At 37.4% G+C, this 14157-nt stretch overlaps 1 protein-coding gene across 6 annotated transcripts in view; it reads left to right on the plus strand.

Annotated features, from left to right (window-relative positions):
• Window positions 1–10545, plus strand: part of CAPN14 (calpain 14) — a 61642-nt gene extending 51097 nt beyond the window's left edge. For 5 of the 6 annotated variants that reach the window (XM_087964984.1, XM_087964978.1, XM_087964998.1 and 2 more), the window contains exons 16-21: window positions 1089–1153; window positions 1957–2025; window positions 3692–3770; window positions 7637–7753; window positions 8915–8970; window positions 9645–10545. In XM_087964984.1, coding sequence (XP_087821110.1) covers window positions 1089–1153; window positions 1957–2025; window positions 3692–3770; window positions 7637–7753; window positions 8915–8970; window positions 9645–9671 — 413 coding nt within the window. In that variant the 3' untranslated portion in view covers window positions 9672–10545. Of the gene's footprint in view, window positions 1–1088; window positions 1154–1956; window positions 2026–3691; window positions 3771–7636; window positions 7754–8914; window positions 8971–9644 lie in introns of those variants that run through there. The other variant, XM_087965005.1, reaches the window with a different exon arrangement.
• Window positions 10546–14157: the final 3612 nt, after the last annotated feature.

A 14157-nucleotide genomic window follows, 5' to 3' on the forward strand; every position in this document is an offset into this window, starting at 1 on the left:
AGATGCCAAAATAAAAAACCCTGAGATGCATTCCATTATCATTATTATTGTTTTGGCAATTGATTGAATAGGTCTCCAAGCTGGAACCCTTAGGATAAATTAAACATATTAAAGAGAATTAGACATACCAATGAAGTCTTGTTCACTTAGTAGATAATTATATTTAAGATAGCTTTATGGGTCACAAGTAGCCTTCTGTTGACAAATAGTTGCTGCAGGAACAAGAACCTCACAAAGTTATTGCCTCTATGGTGGAAAGATTTGGTATGACCCACTGTGGAGGAATTATTGCTGATGATGGAGCTTAGATGGCTAAATTGACTTCTTTGATTAGATGAAAGACAATAAGTACATTTTTTGCTGACTGGAAATCCCTTAAGGACTTTTTGCATGAAACAGAAAAAAGATAAGCTTATGATTTGTGGTTTTGATGATAAGACAGGAGAGATTACAGAAAGAAGAGAGTTATGTGAAAGCATAAAGTTTTCTTTTTGTTTTGTTTGCCTTCTTTTTCTTACTTTTTAGTTAGTTTTTCTTAAATTATTAAAAATTACTTAAAATATATGTTTGTATATGTAAAGCTAAATTTATAAATATACTTACAAATGATATAAAGATTAGAAGCTTCTTTTTTGTGTCTTTTTTCTTTCTCGTCTACTTTTCTCTTACTTTCCCCCTTTCTTGCAGTTAAAGCTTTGATTTCTTTCTTTTTGTTTTGTTTGCCTTCTTTTTCTTACTTTATGTTAGTTTTTCTTAAATTATTAAAAATTACTTAAAATATATGTTTGTATATGTGTGTGTGTGTGAGTGAGTCTCTGTGTTCCTTTCTTTATTTGAGGAACCTCTCAGAAGTAACTGCTGTACTAGTGTGAAGAACAGGATAGTTTGCCATTTAGTTTTTTGTGTGAACTTGGGAAATTGTGGTGATTTACACATCAGGGTTAAATAACCTGGATTAGCATTTTGCAGCAGCTCATTCATTTTTTATGTTCACATTGAAGATACATTGGCTCAGGTCCCTACTCTTCTATGGAGAATATGGTTGTGTTATGATTATACATTTTCATTCCTTTCTTTTTTCCTTCTAGATCATCAAAATTATGGGATGAGATTTAGCCTGGATGCCTGCCGTGGTATCTTGGCCCTCTTAGATGTATCCTGTGTTTGGTTCTTAGTTGTGTCACATATTTTGCTATCTTGACTGATTGAAGAATGCAATTCTTTCCCTTTTCTGTAACAATTACTTAGTACCTACTCATATGTTTACAGTTCTTCTGAACTCAAAGGATAAAAAAGGAGAGAGGAACACATACTTTCATGTACCCCTATTATGAGTGCACGTTTTCCCACACGTTGTCCCTGACTCTCACCACTGTTTTGTGCTACTCTCACTTATCTCTCTGTTTCATATTCACATTACCTTCCCTTAAGTATTACACTGAAGACTGAGATCCTTGCAAACAGTTCAAGTCATGAGGGCTGCATAATAATATCAGGACAGTGAGAAAGAAAGGAAGGAAGAAGCATCTTCCAATGGTATGAATCTCTTTGCATGTAAAACAGGCCAGAGTACTTGGCTTAAGCTTTAGGAAGGACTGCAGGATTTAGATGCATCTATATCAACAGTCCAGCCTTATAAATTATTCATCTGAGCTAACAGGGGGCTATTTTTCCTCCTGTGTCTACTCAGCCTGACGTCTGGCTTTGCAATCTTGGAAATTAATAGTGAAGAGATTATTTTAGGAATTGGTACAATATCCCCTAGGGCATAATTCAAAGACCTTCAAAATCAAGACCTAGTTTTGATTTTGAGTATGCTAGATGCAAGGCTGAAATAAATTACTGAAATAAATTCCTATTCTCCTTTTTGCCACACTAACCTGGCTTTTAGCTTTCCTACCTCTTCCTAGCCCCAAACTTGTCTGTCATACTGTATGTCTTAACAGCATAATTCAGCTTAACAGTACTGGAACCTTGAGCATTCAAGAATTCAGATTTCTGTGGAAGAAGCTGCTTCTTTACCAGGTAAACAACAATGTGGTGTGTGTGTCTCTGTGTGTGTGTTTGTGTGTGTGTGAGAGAGAGAGGGGAGAGAGAGAGAGAGAGAGAGAGAGAGAGAGAACAGTTACTCACTAATAGATCACAGAAGAGTGGAGAAAGGAACCCTTACGGTTTCCCCATTTTTGCTCCCATTTTTGCTTTAGACAGTATCAGTGATGGAGCTGAGAGTGAATCACTATGCACAATTGCTTCTATACCCTGTCAGTTCCAATGTAGATAGCAAGGAGAAAAACAGCTTCATACGGGGGCAGATACTACTGTCATTCCAAGGCTGCTAAACTTCAATAGCTAGAGCATTTAGACTTATATGCCACCTCATTGCACTTTACATCACTTTATGGGCAGTTTATAATGTATTTACATATTGCCTCCACCAATCTGGGTCATCATTTTACTGACCATGGGAGGATAGAGAGTTAAGTCAACCTTGAGACCCAGCAGGAATACCAGGCTGTGGGCAGAGTTCACATGCGATACTACACTTTAACCACTGTGCCACCAGGGCTCCTGTAGCAATCTCATAGTTTGACTGATATAATAGCATTTAATTGAGGGCGACAAAAACCATGAGCAATATATATTCCATTCTTCTTATAAACATTCCAAGACTTTCTGACCTCACCATTGAACTTTATGATTAACTGGAGTTTCTAGGCTATAAATGTGTGTGATCGTGGGAAAGTATTTCCAGGAATCTGTGCAGAATCTGGGATTCAACTATTGCTGATATGTATCTTTTTTTATTTTGTTTTTGGAGTTCACAGATGACTTGTTTTTCTAATAAAACAATGTAACATGCATCTGCTGGGTTTCTGGTATCAATGTCCGAGTAAACTTTTTGAGCTTTGAGAAGGGAACAGCTGTTTCCAAGATAAAACATTTAAAATGTTTTTTTTGAAACTGAAGAAAAAGGGAGTCATTGGTAGCCACCAAGATCAGGCTTAGGTTTTCCTGAAACATTTTGTTAAATAGTTTCACCCACCATATGCCAAAATACAAGTAACATTGTTAATTCACAACAAATGAAGACAAAAAACTGGCAATTTCCCTGATAGTTAATGCAATTCAAATTATCTGGCAAGAAAAGCCACCATATGCAACCAGTACAAATTGTACATGCAGGTGTACATTATGTTGTACCTAACTGAGCCAATGATCGCCCATCTGCTTAATTTAAGGAAAATGGGGAAAATATAGGCTAAAATACCATTCTTTAATTATTGCCAGTTGTAGAGATTTAGCACACTTCTATTCCAATTTCTACTCCCCTGTGAATTTTATCCCCTTTTTAGGAACGTCTGAAAGTTTCCCTCCGTTGTGGAAGAAAAAGTGCAACAAACCAACCCATGTTTTGCATATAACTGGTGTTTTAGAAAGCACAGACATCCTTAGCAGAAGAAGCATTTTAGTTTTTCTTTAAATTTTCCATCCGATGAAACATTTCTGTCTTACATTTCGTAAGCAACCTCTCCAAGAGTTCGGCTATTTCTCAGCCTCTCTTTAGCTAAAGCTGGATCTCTTGGGTCACTGAAGAAAAGGAAGACATTAATGGAAGGCTTCACCAGCACTGGCTGCTTAGCATGATTTCATGTTATTAATTTCTCTCTTTCTCTTGAAACTCTTATGGCAGGAAGTTTTCCAGAGAAAAGACACCCATCAATTAGGAACCTTGGATCAGTTAGAATTGCGTGTTGCTATACAAGAAACAGGTAAACAAAAATTAAAGTTGCAATAAGATGGTTTCGTATCTAGATGTCATGATTTATCTTTGATCCCCTAGTCAGATATAAAGTAGCAAACTCCTGAGCCCTTCAGTTTTTCCACAAAAATATCCTATAGCTGCCAAACCTTACAAATGAATGAATGGTATAAATGATAGTGACTGTAACTCACTCACATAAGCTTTGAAAGCAAGAACCCTGGCTTCAGTCTTGGAATTAGTATCTTTAAAAGCTCTCAGGTGACAGAGCTGAGGGACAATGCCCTCAGAAAGAACTTTGTCCCTTACATCCACCCCATCTCTGAAAAGTGTGGACCAGATTTCCATTCTTCATCCACCAGAAAAATTGGAAGCAATGTATATATATTTGCTTTAGAAGTCTATGAAGCTTAAGGTACTGTTTTCTATTTAATCTGCTCAATCATCCTTTTTCAAGAATGCCTTTGTGTGTTTTGGAATGCATGCAGGGGTGGGCTGCTGGGGGTTCGCAGGGGTTCGAGAGAGCCCCTAGCGAAGGTTTAGTGCAGTTCAGAGAACCCCAAAATCCCACTCCTGGCTGGCCCCACTCACCCCACCCCACCCCTCCCAGGAGGTCCCAGGTGGCCCGTTTTGGATGCAGGTAAGTGCAGGGCACATGCAGAGGCTCAGGGAGGGCAAAAAACGGGCCTCCCAGAAATTCAGGAAGTCCAGAAATCAGCCCATTTCCAGCTTCCAGAGAGCCTCTGGAGCCCAGGGGGGGCATTTTTGCCCTCCCAGAGGCCTGAGGAAAGCCTCTGGAGCCTAGGGAAGGCAAAAATGCCCCCCCCCGCAAACATAGTGTAGGAGCCTGACTAGGCCACACTTATCCAGCAACCGGGCAGAGAACACTTTGCTAAAAATTTTGAAGTCCACCCGTGGATGCATGTTTTTCTTTGCTGCTCCTTGTATCATACCTGGCACCTGGAATTAACCTCTCATCAGCAGATTCTTGATTAACCTCCATGTAAAGCATTTTTTGTTGTTGAGAGACCAGTCCAATATAATCATCACCAACTCTGCTAATCTACTCTGACTGATTTACAACACACACACACACACACACACTCCCTTTTTACAATCCTGTAATGCACAAGCACTCTCCCTCCCTCCCTCCCTCCCTCCCCTCTCTCTCTCTCACACACACACACTCAGATACTTTCCTATATATACACAACGTCTCCGTTCTCTTTTTAATCTATTCTTAGTATGGTTTATGTGATCAATGTTAACTCAGTTTTCTTTTCTTTTTGGGCTAAGTCCAAATAAATAGATAAAATTCCTAAAAAGCAGATTGAAACTTCTTTTGTACTGTCATGTTATCAGCCATATTCCCTCCAGCGTTGGGAGGCCAAAGCAATACATTAATACAGTATGACTCCTAGCTCTTTAAAAATGGCCTGTAGTGGCACCATATATGACTATAATGACTTTGCATTCGCTTACATCCTGGCCCTTATCCAGAATGCTGTATGTGACACAGTATTTATGAACATTGAAGTAGAACTGAAACATCCTACATTGGAGTTTCCATCCAGCCATGAACCTCAGTGGATGATTTTGGGTCAAACCGCCTTGAGTCGCCATGTGCGAATAGGCGGCAATAAAAATTTCCTAAACTAAATAAAATTACTGTCTTTTATCCCAATCTCACAGTTTAGGAAGCTTTAAGGATCATCTCTGTGGAGAAATCCTGAATCATCTCAAGATTCTAACCTTGACACTCAGTGCATCAGACTGAAATTAATCAACTTTATCTGTCTCTGGACAAGTGCAACACATCCAGAATTCACTTTTAGTATCTGGGCTGTGGATATTTCAAACCCTCACTTTGAAGGAAAGATCTACCTCAGTCAGAGTGTTGCTTCTAAGGAGCACTCAGTTCATAGTAATATCAAAATGAAACCTTCCTTATTTATGCCATCTCGAGTTTTTACTAAGGAACATCAAATACATGAAACAAAATCATTCTTGCCTGGCCACACACCTGCATTATTATACATTTCATATAAAAACAGATCAACTGGTAGTAATGTCTTCACATAACAGACAATAGCCATTTAAAAACTTCATTAATATCTATTATATAGAGTTGAATGATCCTGCTGACTTTTATTGTTGCATTGAAATGAACCAAAAATTAATTTTACCTTGTAAAATGTTTTTAAAATGAATTTGATTAAAATAGTTGCAAGGTAAATTATTGTAAGGTGACAATATGGAATACTGTTAAATGAGATTAGTATGGTATTTAATGAATCTGAAATTTTAGCTTAATTATCTTTATTTAGTTTGACATTAACAAATATAAAGTATAGAAGCTACAGTTAAGATTATGTACAAACCAACATAAAATTAAAGTTTATCACATTTCACTTGCATTCATGTATGGCAGCAATGAACCAATCATAAATGAAAACATAATGCAATTAAAATACCAGATACGACATACCAAATTAATGCACTTTGACTGATTAAATTAAACAACTCATTATTAATGGGCAACAGATTCCAATGCTTCTCCTGTAAAAGATGTTAACATTTTTGGGACTTCAGCCCTGTATTTTCATAGTTTCATAAATGGCAGAAGAAATGATGGCTATAATTTCATAATTGTTAAAATACATAGTTCTGTGTAATATTAAAGGAAGTTAAATATTATTTCCATATTCTGGAGTTGGGATTAATCATTCTAATTGCTGTTGCCACTCATGATAAGGCCAGTGTGATGTAGCAGGGAAGTTTCAATCCCAGCTTTCTATAGTCATAGAACTATGGCTGTACTAAAAGCCCTCTGATTAGAATCAGTGCAGTTCACAAACATATCAATACTTCTCAGCTTGTCTGAACTGGAACAGATAATCAGCTGAGCCACAGGGTGCACCAAAATAGTCTTCCTCAGATCAGTGCCTTCCAGCTTTTTTCAGGCAAGGTTGGTTGGGAAGTTGGGCTCTGTATGGCTTTACAGTGTTTTTATCTTCACACTTGGATATTCTGTGATTTCTTTGTGTGCGTAAGCTGCTGAGTGACTTTTTGATTGGGGCAGCATGGAAATATATTTAATGAATAAATAAGTAATAAATAAATAAATTCATTTGGAAAATACCAAGTTGGAGAAAGCCTTTACTTCACTCAATGTAAGTTACCTACTCATTAGGGATCTTTACTCCAGCAACTACTTACAATGTCATCTGGAGGGAATTCACCACTGTATTGAGATGGAAAATATACCAACCAGATACCAACCATGCAGTTTTGGATTTTGGCTATTGCCATGGCAACATAAGTTGAAACCACTGGAGTTTGGAACATGACTCTTGTATTCCAAAAGGAACTCCTTTTGGGCACAGTCATATCGTTCTCTTTCACAGAGAGATGTTATTGTACGATGTGAGGGGAAAAAAGGAGATAAATGCTACTTGCAACTAAATGATGAATTTATAAAATCTCTTGCATATAATAAAGGACACCTTTTCTTTGTCCTGTATATGTTAACCACTTATAATCCATTATAAGTGGTTAGATCCAATGATATATAATGGATTAAGTATTGAATTTGACCAGGGGCTCTGGGTTCAAATCCCTGCTCCATACTTAAATCCATTATATGGTTTGCTGCTAGTTATTAATCTCTGATGGCATGATAAAATATACATCTCCCACAAATGAGTCCCTATTGTAGAAACTACTGAATTTTTTAAAAAAGGTACATGAATGCATAAATCTATAAAGATCTGTACTAAACTGAATTCTACTTTCTTAAATGGGATTTATTTAAAATAAATAAATATGATTGATTGCAGTCTAAGCCTCTTTGTGGGTACTGTTATGTTTCTAAAGGAATCTCACTTAGCAATGAACTTTGTAAGCTATTGACAGTCCGCTATGGAAATCCTGATCTAAAAATCACATATGAGAACTTTGCCTGTTTTATGCTACGTGTGGAACTCATGATGGGTAAGTAGACTTTTCACTAAATTTATTTTATGTTTTTTTTTAAAAAAACGGGATATAGAGTTTATTTCACAGCTGGCCCTATGCAGAATGCAGATGAATGTTTCAATGAGCTCACTTTAAATCCCTGCAAGAAAGATGCAGGGATTTTTAAAAAAGATTTGCAGATATCATTAGAAGGTAATGAATTGACAGGTTTTTTTAAAATTCTATATCCCGTTTAAAGAAACAACAACTCAAAAACCTATTTTTGGACAACAATAATCAGGCAGCTTACAATAAAGCAAAAGGAAAATTCATTAGATAGAACAAATTTAAAAAGTATTAAACTGACTGTAAGTAATATAAGGACATAACCAAACAGCTACAAGCAAAACAACTGAAATAACACTGTGATAGAAAAGCAAATGAATTGGGAAACAATGTCTCAGAAAGGAGATAGCTTGTTTTATTGATTTATTTACACAATTTATATGGCCATCTATCTCATGTCACAACAACCCATGATACATGGTAAAAAATAAAGTACCCTTCTTCCCCAGGCTTAACCTACCAGGTTTTAGGGCTTGGTGCTACCTCTGAGGTTTCTTCTATGTACAATCTGCTATACTTCAACCAAGGGACAAGTAAAGGTTTTCCTCCAGTGATTAAAGTATATAAATTGGTCCAGATTCCCTATTAAGGATGTGGGAATGGAGAAAGGTTGATGATAAGATGCTCAAAAATGTTTTTTTTTCTGAAGCAGCAACTCATCCAATTGTGACTCATGTTTTCATCACCTCATATTTAGATAATCTTTGCTTTATACACGGTTCTTACAAAATTACTTGGGAATTTGGAAATGCAGTAGTCTGACTGTAAATGTGTAAATTTAGTAGGGCCATAACTGTGTTGCATTGTTTAACAATAGGCTTCCAGGAACACCTGAAGGTTCCAGTTTTCACCCTTGAAGTCCTACATGGCTTGATAGATTACGGTTTGTGAGGCATTTAAAAAGTTTATGCTGCCTCTGTCAATTGCTTACACGGAGAGGGCATTTTCCTCAAGGATCCTTCATTGCTACAACTGATCTGGTTTTTGAGATGCAAAGATATGATATAACCTGGCTTGCCTTTTTTCTCTCTGAATATCCCATAATCTCTCCTCATTTCCTTTCTTTTACAGAAGCCTTTTATAATATGAGTAAAGATGGCAAAGGTATCTACCTTCTAGAATCTGAGGTAAGGATGAGATTTCTATGATCTTTGGGGTGGGGGTGGGGAAATCCAAGATATATGTAGATTATGGTTCTCACTGATAAGGAAGGTTCTTTAAAGAATGTAATGACCAATGTCAGCACCTCCTGTACTATTCCATGTACCCAATGTAAGTTCCTCTTGTGCTATTCCAATAAAAACAGCGAATGGGGGATATTATCTCAGAACTGCTATTTGAAGCAACTGTATTGCAGCTGGATCAACAATTCTGCCAAAGGAGCTTCAGTTTCTGAGTTATAATTCATAAATGTATTCCAGTAATTTTTAAAGCATTCAAATAGTATCAGTATATCTGGTACCTAATACATTTGGCTGTGATTTACCCTTGGCTAAAAGACCTCTCCTGCCACTTCATGTGAAGGCACCTACAGAGCCTGGTCCATATAATCATGCTTGCATACATACATACATATACTATCCATACAATTTTTTCTTTAGATAACTGTATTGACAGTTGCAGAATTTTTAGGAATAGCCTCCTCACATTGTTGATAGAATGAGTTGCTTTAGTCTTGGTTTAGAACAAAGAAGAATCCAGGATTTATTCTCTCATTGGGATCAGTAATAATGTTTAGATAAAGTATTGCCAGTGAATATGAAATAAATGATTCAGTTTATTTCTCCATATTGTTTTGCAGTGGATGATGATGACACTGTATTCATGAAACAGTAAAAGAGAAGAACTCAGTTGAGCTACATTGGCCTTTCAGACCAAGAAGCCAAAATCATGAATGCTAATGCGACTTTTATTATAGGTATACAGTAACAGAATCTTGCTAGTCTGAATGTGCAAGTCTTCCTTTTTGGTTCTTACATTCCAGAGAGCTAAGGAGAGTCAATTCTGAGGTCCTTACTCAAATTACATTTAAGTATTATTTTCATTTTAAATATACTTTTATATATGATTGTATTTATAATTTCATCATATTTATATTTTGATAGTATTTAATACTTTTGTATTTTGTATTTGTTATTTGTCACTTTTAATAGAAAAAACAAGAAAAAATAATAGTAAAAATGAGATATTTGACTGTGATTGCAAAGTTTGGACAGCTGAATCACTGTGAAATCTTACAGAATGTCATATCTTGCCTTGCTTTCAGTCATAGCTTTGAGTGTTAAGGCTCCATTTTGAGGCTAGAGTTAAGTAGCTGGACTACTTAAATGTTGTACAGTTGTTTTATTTATGGCTTTGATAAATTTACAGTTAATTTATAGTTACCTATCTAAAGTTTATGAGTCTCTGTTGATATATAACAGAAATGTAAAAAAATCTATGCAATTTTCAAATTGATGGCAGAACAGAAAATAGGCAGCATTGTTATCCTACAAAACTCTGTAAATCCATAAATTTTTGATGAAATCAGGGATAAATTATCATTCAGTTGTAACTGACTGCACTTGTTGCATTTCTCACAGGATCAGGGGCTAATTTTAACTGCAAAGAAAACCTTTTCAGCTTATGTAGTTGTATGCAACTAGATGATGACAAACCCTTTATAATGATTAAATAAATAAATAAAACTTAAGTGACAGAAATGTTAGCAATTTTGTGATGTTAGAACTTTATTGTGCAAGACAAAATTTTAAGTGTATTGTTTAGGTTTTAAATGAACACACATTTGAGAATGGTTACTACAAATCTAATGCAGAATATTGTCCCTGGATTCTTGTATGTATCCGTTTTTATATGTATTATATAAATTTAAACCTACCCTTTTACACACAAAGTTCTTTAACGTTGTAATTGTTGCTACATATAATGTATTTTCTCTGTATGGCAATAATGTTTTTGTTTTTTTACATTTAAAAGCTGAGCTGTTTTCAAATTGTGAAGAGGCACTTTGTTGGAACTGTTATGTCAGATCTGTAGATAAAATAGTCTGTTTTGTGTGGATCACAATAAGGTTATTGGCTTGGACATTGTAGATTATATAACTGATATACTTATTATATAACTTTCTTACCTAACAAAAGAAGCATTTCTGAAATTCTGACAAGACACATTTTCAGTTTGTGTAGTTAAAATGATATAAAATATTTCTGAGAGATACATTCAGCTGCACCTACAACATTCATACAGAATCATTTCTCTTTTACTGGGAGGCATTGCAACAACAAGCAAGCAGAATAAACTAGACAATATTAACCACGGAGACAGTAATTGTTTCCAAATATATGAAGGGCTGCCATGCAGAACTTGGGGCAGAATTGTTTACAGGGTTCTAGAAGATAGTCAATGGCAAGGAAATAGATTTCAGTTGGACTTCATGAAAAATATCCTAAGAAAAATATCCAGTCATGAAAGCTTAGGAGATAGTGCTGCTGAAGGCATTTAAAAATGGGTGGACATATCTTTGTGATGTTGGAGCAGCAGGTTCACTACAGCACCCTTCAATAGTTATCACAATCTATACTCAATTAGAGCAGTCATGATTTTTAATTCATTCTTTTCCATATGCACTTATCAATAGACTTAATGTGATGACTCAGAGTATATCAAAAATATAACAAAATCCAAAACGTAAATAAAAGTCCTTTAGTGCCGTCAACTCGGCTTCACTGTTTAATTGTTCACAGTGGAGGAGTAAAGTACTTTCAAAATAACATTTCAAAGGCAAGAAACACAGTTCACATTCAAAGAGCCAATAACGAAGCGAAAACCAAAAACAAACAGCATTGAATAAAGTTCTTCGACAGACCAGGATAGATAATTGCCAACTTCAGGAAGATAACCAGGTACAGTCCGTTGGAAGAAAGCCAACCAAGATAAACCTTCTTTAGGAATAAAACACTAATTTGTCTCCAGCATCTGTTAGCACGCAGGTCCAACCTTTTATGCAGATCCCACACCTGCAACCCATGAAGAGGAGCATGGCCCTCTCCTCCTGAGTAGGCTACGTTTTACCCTGATCCTCTCCTCTCTGCGTACCCTAGGATGGATAGGGCCTGGGTTCTCCTCTGAATGCTCAACTGGCGTCTGCTCTTCCCCAGCCTCCTCCACCACCTCTGGAGCCACACTTCCACTCCCTGTTGGCTGTTCCTCCTCTTCCTCAGAGTCAGTCTCCACCAGGGGCATGACACTTAGGTTTAAACCATTATTTGAAACAAATAGATCTTTTTATAAGCAGATATTCACCAAACCATTAATTTGTGGTCCTCAAATGGCCCAGCCAAACTTTTTGTACTCTCTCATATCATTCTTCACTCCCAATTCACCATTCACATTACTTATCAAAACATTTCCCCCATGGAACACATTGATTCATTCATTTATTCAGAATGTGGAACAATTTTTCTCCCAAGACATATCTGCATTATCTATTATTATCATTCACTGTAACATTACATATAACTTTCACCAGCCTATGAACTGCTATTTGTATATGTAGGACAATTTAGAAGATACAAATGTATGTTACTTCCTGTGTATATGCATTTATCAATTCCTCACCACCACCTCCATTTGGATCTATTATATCCTTCCTGTTTATTTTCAATTCAGAGATACACTTTGGTGTTTTTTTTTAATTCATTCATTTAATTTTTTTGTAAGCTGTATCATTTATTCCTCTTACATTCCAAATCACTAGATGGAGTATAGATATTGTCCTCCTCTGCCTTTCATTGCAACTTTGAACAATCAAGGATTTCACACAAAGCTGTTTAGTGAGAGAAATAAAGAGCAGACTAGATTACCAGCACTGAGAGATCAAATGATTCTTCCCTCTTAATTCCCCATCCCTGGAGGGCTTACCTGGAAACCTCTGAAGCAGGTGGACTGCATATGTGATGGAAAAAGGCACATAGGTTAGACTCTGGATACATTAGGAATTTTGAAAGCATATAGTAGGCATACTATATTTTATCATAATTATCAGAGAGGCGAACCCCTCTGAGCGCAAAAAATTGCTAAAGATGGTCACACTAGTGGAGTCGCCGCTTATGGCAGTGTCATTAATCACATGTCACCCAAGATCTGGACTCAACCTTTCCCAGTTCCACACGTGTAAACACTGTAACATTTGAGCGAGCCTGCAATGGTTAGGAGACCAATGTCCATACAGTCCTTGCAGCTCAAGCCCAAAGTCCGTAGCCCAGTGCCGGATGGTTCGAAAAGCAATCCCCTGTTAGAAACGATGACAGGGAGGTGGTGCACCAAGACAGAAGGGGAAACAGAGGCCCAACGGTGAATATTGGTGACCTGGTCAGGCTGTCCATATTTGGAGACCTTGATGTCCCAAGTCTCCCACATTCGGTAACCAGACACTACGGAGACATCCACGACCCAGAGTTGGTTCATCGCCTCCACAAGTAAATCTGGTTTAATGAATGAAGTGCCAGATGTTATGATGGGCTTGACACTCAGACAGAGGCCTTGCCATCGCAGGAATTGATCCAGGTACTGTATGACACGGTTGTGCCATGCACATCGGGCATCATGCGTCACCTCACACACTTGCAGGATGTGGTTGATCGTCTCCAGGGCCTGGCAGGCTCCCCTACAAGTCTTGTCGGTGGTCTGGTGATCAGCATCCTGTGCACGCCTTGATCTTGAAGGGAGCACGCTGCCCCTCAACTGGATCCCCCTTAGATACAGGTGGGGGAACACTCAGGAGGGGCGTAATAGCCAATTGTGGCTGGCTGCGTTGATCCTGGGGACCCCCAGCTCCCAACCATCGAAGGATGTCAGGAGCGCAGTCTTCCACTCCTCCCATGCCTCAGCCTTTGTTGTTACAGCAGCAGCATTAACTCTGCACAGCCAGTTCATATAGTGGGCATACTATATGCTTAGATGGCATTTAAAGATGGCTGCCATGGCCCATCTTTTTTTTTTTTTTAACAAAACATTACTCACTATCTAAGTGGAACTTTGCAGAATCGCAAAACAATATGGCAAACAATAAAGTATTTTCTTTCCAGATGCCATGTTGTGTACTCCTGCTGTTGTTCAATTCTGGATTTACTCCTTACTGTTCCTCTCTAGATTATTTCAGAAGTTGGTGGTCTCCTGAGCTACTGTTCACTAATGCTCATAGAAGAGCAAATCTTGGATTCTGGTTTCTCTTGCCCAGGGATGAGAAATCTGGGGTCCTCTACATGTTGCCGAATTGCAGCTCACAGCAGGACAAGTCAGGACGCCAGTAATGG

This window comes from Notechis scutatus, chromosome 1 (genome assembly GCF_049901735.1).
Source record: "Notechis scutatus isolate UNSWTSFEM ecotype Mainland chromosome 1, rNotScu1.2, whole genome shotgun sequence".
Classification (NCBI taxonomy): domain Eukaryota; kingdom Metazoa; phylum Chordata; class Lepidosauria; order Squamata; family Elapidae; genus Notechis; species Notechis scutatus.